This window comes from Carcharodon carcharias, chromosome 31 (assembly GCF_017639515.1).
Source record: "Carcharodon carcharias isolate sCarCar2 chromosome 31, sCarCar2.pri, whole genome shotgun sequence".
Classification (NCBI taxonomy): Eukaryota; Metazoa; Chordata; class Chondrichthyes; order Lamniformes; family Lamnidae; genus Carcharodon; species Carcharodon carcharias.
Window position 1 is genome coordinate 12,361,831 of NC_054497.1, and position 6,590 is coordinate 12,368,420.

A 6,590-nucleotide genomic window follows, 5' to 3' on the forward strand; every position below is an offset into this window, starting at 1 on the left:
CCCCTCGCCTCCCCCTTCCACCCCTCCCTCGCCACCCCCCCATCCCCCCTTCCTCCCCTCCGTCGTTCCCCCTTCCACCCCTCCCTCTACCCCTCCCTCTCCCCGCCTTCCTCATACCCCCTTCCACCCCTCCCTCTCCCCCTTCCACCCCTCCCTCGCCCCCTTCCACCCCTCCCTCTACCCCCTTCCACCCCTCCCTCTCCCCCCTTCCACCCCTCCCTCTCACCCCCTTCCACCCCACCTCGCCCCCTTCCACCCCTTACTCGCCCCCCCTTCGACCCCTCCCTCGCCTCCCCTTCCAACCCTCACTCGCCCCCCCTTCCACCCCTTGCCCCCTTCCACCCCTCCCTCTCCCCCTTCCACCCCTCCCACTCTCACCCCTCCCTCTTCCCCCTTCCACCCCTCCCTCTCCCCCTTCCACCCCTCCCTCTCCCCCTTCCACCCCTCCATCTCTCCCCATTCGACCCCTCCCTCTCTCCCCATTCGACCCCTCCCTCTACCCCCCCTTCCACCCCTCCCTCGCCCCCCCTTCCACCCCTCCCTCTACCCCCTTCCACCCCTCACTCGCCCCCCCTTCCACCCCTCCCTCTCTCACCCCTCCCTCTCTCCACCCCTCCCTCTACGCCCTTCCACCCCTCCCTCTCTCCCCCTTCCACCCCTCCCTCTCTCACCCCCTCCCTCTCTCCACCCCTCCCTCGTCCCCCCTTCCACCCCTCCCTCGCCACCCCCCCCATCCCCCCTTCCTCCCCTCCGTCGTTCCCCCTTCCTCCCCTCCGTCGTCCCCCCCTTCCACCCCTCCCTCGCCCCCCCTTCCACACCTCCCTCTACCCCTCCCTCTCCTCCCCTTCCTCATCCCCCCTTCCACCCCTCCCTCGTACCCCCTTCCACCCCTCCCTCTACCCCTTCCACTCCTCCCTCTACCCCCTTCCACCCCTCCCTCTACCCCCTTCCACCCCTCCCTCTACCCCCTTCCACCCCTCCCTCTACCCCCTTACTCATCCCCCCTTCCACCCCTCCCTCGTACCCCCTTCCACCCCTCCCTCTCTCCCTTCCACCCCTCCCTCTTCCCCCTTCCACCCCTCCCTCGTACCCCCTTCCACCCCTCCCTCTCTCCCTTCCACCCCTCCCTCGTACCCCCTTCCACCCCTCCCTCTCTCCCTTCCACCCCTCCCTCTCTCCCTTCCACCCCTCCCTCTTCCCCCTTCCACCCCTCCCTCTCCCCCCTTCCTCGTACACCCTTCCACCCCTCCCTCGTCCCCTTCTACCCCTCCCTTGCCCCCACTTCCACCCCTCCCTCTCTCCTGCTTCCACCCCTCCCTCTCTCCTGCTTCCACCCCTCCCTCTCTCCCCACCTCCCTCTCTCCCCCTTCCATGCCTCCCTCACCTCCCCTTCCACTCCTCCCTCACCCCCCCTTCCACCCCTCCCTCTCTCCCCTTCCACCCCCGTCTCCCCCGCTCTCCCCCCCCCTTCCTCTACCCCCCTTCCATCCCTCTCACTCTCCTCCCCTTGCCCTCTCCTCCCCTTCTGCTCCTCCCCCTCTCCTCCCCATCCGCCCCTCCCCCTCTCCTCACAATCCAAAAATCCTTTATTAATGCAGAATGCTGCATAAGCATGTGTATTTTCCATAGAAAGCCTTAAATGCCTTAGGTAAGATGTCTGCTGGTGTTATTTGACAGTAGATTTGACTATAGTGAATGCATTTAAAATCAGATGACTGAGGAAGGTTCTGTGTCTGTGCCATGAAAATAAATACTGTGTCGTCATGTCCTTTTGAGATTTTATATAGAGTTTTGGGGTTGATAGAGGGAGGTTCAGTATCAGCTGTGGCTCAGTGGAAACACTGTCTCCTCAATCAGAAGGCGGTGGATTCAGGTCCCACTCCGGAGGTTTGAGCACAGATATGCAGGCTGACAGCGCAGTAGAGAAACTGTTCACTGTCAGAGGTGCCCATGTTTCTGAAGAGATGTTAAACCGAGGCTCTGCCTGCTCTCTCAGGTAAACGTAACAGATCCATTGCCACTATTTTGATGAGCCCTGGCCAATATTTATCCCTCAAACATTATCACAAAAAGAAAACACATTATCTGGTCATTATCACCCTGCTTTTTGTGGGAGCTTGCTGTGCACAAATTGGCTGACATGTTTTCTTCATTACAACAGTGACCACACTTCAAAAGTGCTTCATTTTCTTTGTTGGATTTTATGTGGGGTGAAAGGGTGAGTGACAGAAGGGAATTCTGTCTGGTTTGAATGGAAGAAAAGGAATTTGGGTCCATTGGATTTCAGTATAGTGGGAGCAATGAATTCTGTCCGTTGGGAGTAGCGTTTATTCCCAATATGTAGATCGAAGCTGAGACACTTAATCCTGATCCAGATGGTAAATATCGTTAATCATTGAATGTTTGAGCCTGCTGTCCCTCTCTGGAGGTGGCAGCTTCTATGTTTTTTTTTATTTGCTGAATGTGTGATTTAACTGGGCTCGGAGACTGAGGTTTGCTAATTGTTTACTGAAACACCAATCCAAGCAATAACTAACAATTCTCGGCAACGTCATTAACACTTATTCACAGTCAGCTGTTTCGCCTTGGCTGCTACTTTCTCCTCTCTTGTGTTTTTCTTCCAGTCTTCTGTTAATAAACAGAGAACAGAGCAAGAATTTGTTCACGCTGCAGCCTCATGCCGTTGATCACAGTCAACAGCAAGGTAAGCACATTGTCGAGTCATTGTTACTGTCACTTTTAACATTGTCAATGTTCTATTGGTAGCAGCATGTGGTACTTCTCTGCCTCATTCTCATTGTAAAGATGAACCTATCACATCTGGTAGTATCCAAGACTCGATTTTCATATTCCCCAGGTAGAGAAAAGAGATGTGGCTTACTCCTGGCCCCATGTCGGTCCCTGTCCCAAATCCTTAGTCTCCCCTAGAGTCTCCTCTAGATGGACAAGGCCAACAGATTTCATGGGAACGCCATCACCTCCAAGTCCCCCTCCCAAGTTGCACAACACCCTGAAGTGGAAAATATCAACCGTTCCTTCGCTGTCGCTGGGTCAAAATCCTGGAACTCCCTCCCTAACAGCGCGGTGGGTGTACCTACACCACGTGGACTGCAGCGGTTCAAGAAGGCAGCTCACCACCACCTTCTCAAGGGCAGCGAATGATGGGGAATGAATGTCAGCCTCCTTTGGCTCTGTAGTCACTCTCCGAGCCTCAGCTCTATTTCATTTCGGGTCTTTGTTGATCGTTGGCCTTTTGTGGTGCTCCTTCCAAAACTGCCCCCACTCGCCCCCCCACTGACGGCAAGCACGATGTGGAAAGCTGCTCTCTTGTGATTTGCCAGGAAAGTTGTTAATTGTGATGTTTATTTTAATGAAACCGTTACAGGACCAGTACTTCCTCCTGAGAGACGCAAATCAATTCTGCGACTGTTTTATACCCTAGCTGTCTCTTCATATTTTCCAGCAGATTCAAGTGAATTCAAGCCTGGTAAGTGAAAATAATTGAAGCGCATTATAACTCATAGATTAACTCTTTCTTTCCTGCCTGCGCTCCACCATCACCCCACCCCTCCCCTTCCCCCGCCGCCTCCAGAAAACATGGACTCCTTCGCTTCAGCATTCTTTGGCTTTTTGATTTCAGTTTCCTGGAGGTTAGTTGCAAGCTTTCTTTTCCTTTTCTTTTTGATTTCTGATACAGGTTTCAGTTCAGTCTCACCCTTCATAATCCTCTTGTCCTTCCTTCGACACTTTTGGAGTATTTTCCTGATCAGTTGCTGCCTCTTGAGGCGTTTCACTTTCCACTTCCTTTTGCAGGGACAGTAACAGCGCTTTTCCTCCCCTCCCCTCCCCTTCTGTCCCTCTGATCAGGAACTGAGCTCTTTAAGCCTTTGGAGAACAGACGGGATCAAACATGCTTCCGTTAAAAACTTTGATTATTTTTTAATTGTCGAGGGAATAGTTTTCTTCCCTGTGTGAAATGCTTGCTGAAGACACACGGTGTTTATATACCCCCCTCCCAACCCGGGGCTGGACACATGGACCACATCAAATTTATTTTTCTGGCCTTGTAATTTTTTTTGACATTCCCCTTCAATGTTTCACTTTTCTTTTACTGTGTTTTCCTTTTGAAAATGGTGATCTATTTCCGCCCCCACCCCCCCCCTTCAGTGAAACCCGGGATGTTTTGCTGTGTTAGAGACACTTGTACCCGTAAAAGGTGTGGTATTATTTGTGTTACATGGATTCTACAGCACAGCAACAGGCCATTCAGCCCTGCTGGCCCATGTTGGTGTTTACACTCCACACGAGCCTCTTCCTAATCCCATCAACACATTCTTCTGTTCCTCTCTCCCTGATGTTTATCCAGCTTCCCCTTAAATGTTATTCACCTTAGCCACTGCCTGTGCTAGTGAGTTCCACATTCTCACCACTGTCTGGGTAAAGAAGTTTCTCTTGAATTCCTGATTGGATTTATTGGCAACTTTTCTATTTATGACCTGATTTTAGACAGGTGGAGAAATTTTGTCAACATCTACCCTAGCAAACCCTTTCATTATCTTCAAGATCTCTATCAGACCCATCCCTCAATTTTCTCTTTTCTAGAGAAAAGAAACACAGCCTGTTCAATCTCTCCTGATAGATATACCCTCTCAGTTCTGGTTTTGTCCTTGTGAATTCTTTTTGCACCTTCGCCAGTGCCTCGATGTCCTTATGTTAACCTGGAAACCAGAGTTACCAACAGTACATCATGGGGTCTGACCGAGGCTTGAAACAAATTTAATCTTCTCTGCTTTTCAGTCCTTTCGTTCTGGAAATGAACCCTACCATTGACCATTCTTTAAATGGCCTTTCTTAACCCTTTTCCTTGCTTATACCGATATGTGCAGCTGAGCCCTTTACGCAACTCAGACTCTTATTGTCCAATCTTCTCATCTCAGTGTCTCTCCACGAGGAATTCCACACCGGCTTCACCCATTCCCCAGCAGAATGCTACGTTGTCGCTGACGACCACAAGTGCTATGCCATCCAGACTCAGCAGTACCAGCTCTTCTTAACCTTCACACCAAATGCCCCCACCTTTGCCCTGCGGAGCATCGCAACTAAAACGTTTAACCTGCTGACGAAGGAAGTTCCTTTCTGAGCGGCATGAGTTTGAGCTCTGGGTGTTTGGAGTGAAGCAGCTGCCACATTACCTGGCATCAACCAGGCGGACCATCTGCACTAAATGTGCTGTCTCTGGGAGGGTGACGAGGACAGAGAGCAGCCCAGATGGTCAATCCTCCCTGTTCCTTGTACTGGAAAAGAGCGGGCCGCTGCCTACCCTGTTGATAAATTGTGGGGAAAAGCTGGGTGTGGAAACAGCTGCCATGGTCACTTGCATAACAGTGATTGCGATTCAGCCGATGTTGTGGAGTAACAGTTTGGGAAGATTGCAGAAAGACCATGAAGAACTTCCGTAAGTGAAACTACTTTCATCACTGTGAGGTCTAGATTAGCAAAGGAAAGACAAGGGGCGGGCTAGGGTGGGGCAAAATAACTGCCCCTTCACCCATTGCCGCCTTGTCAGATGGGAGGTTCCATTCATTGACCATGGATGCAGGAGATTGGAACATGATGTGAAGAAGTTGATGCTGGGACCATCCTGGAAGAAAAAGGAATTGTCACTACAGGAGTACTTCAACTGTGGAAGATGAGGAAGAAAAGTTAAAGTGGCTATCAGATGTTTGTTAAACTCCAGCCAGCATTTTATCCGTGAACTGACTAGAATCCCCATAACAGAACCACCACAGAGGGAAGCTGTATTCCGAATGTCAGAGCAATTAAAAGCAGTGTCTTGGTGGGCCTCACACAACAATAGACCCCTGGCCCCACACACCTGCAAGTGGCAGTCGGTGCCCAGTCAAGGTGATCCCAATCTGCAAATTGTGCAGCAATGTCCGCTGAGGCAAAACATCCTCAAGGCCCTCACAGTTCTGGACCATGTGAGATGGCAGAGGGGAAGACAAAGAAGGTGGAGAACTTTGTTTAAAGAAAAGCTTTTAAGTGGCGGGATGATTCGCACCCATGTATATTAGACAAATTCTCTTGCGTGTGTGTATTTTTTGAGTGCACTTACAATGAAGTCTTAATTAAATGGCCTCATAAATTCTGATTTTTAAAAAATATTGTTCTGTATTCATGGTCCCTCAATAAGATCCCAAGAGAGGTCACTCCTGTGATGAACAATACATAGTCCATCAATTCTAATGAATGAGCAGTATACTGCAGGACTGGGTTGCAGAGTTGGAAGTTTATAGCCAGCTTCAGACTCCATTTCACTAACTGGCAATGTCTTATTGGCCATGGTCCTCATGGAACCAGCATTGTAATTATAAGTCCTTTCTTTATTGAATTCCCACCGACTCCGACAGCATCAAACCATCAATGGGTGGATTTTCTGAGTTCTTACCTTTCATTCTGGTAGAGGTCGGAAAATCACACTGATCAACCATCAAAGTTCCCTCTACACTGTCCCCATCAAACAGTCCCAGGGCTGGTACAACACAGGGTTAGATACAGAGTTAAAGCTCTCTCTGCAGTGTACTCATCAA

At 50.7% G+C, this 6,590-nt stretch overlaps 1 protein-coding gene across 4 annotated transcripts in view; it reads left to right on the forward strand.

Annotated features, from left to right (window-relative positions):
* Positions 1-6,162, forward strand: part of fuz (fuzzy planar cell polarity protein) — a 24,549-nt gene extending 18,387 nt beyond the window's left edge. For all 4 annotated transcript variants that reach the window (XM_041177845.1, XM_041177847.1, XM_041177849.1 and 1 more), the window contains 3 exons: positions 2,625-2,704; positions 3,386-3,487; positions 4,938-6,162. In XM_041177845.1, the coding sequence (XP_041033779.1) occupies positions 2,625-2,704; positions 3,386-3,487; positions 4,938-5,140 (385 nt within the window). In that variant the 3' untranslated portion in view covers positions 5,141-6,162. The remainder of the gene's footprint in view (positions 1-2,624; positions 2,705-3,385; positions 3,488-4,937) is intronic.
* The last annotated feature ends 428 nt before the right edge of the window (positions 6,163-6,590 follow it).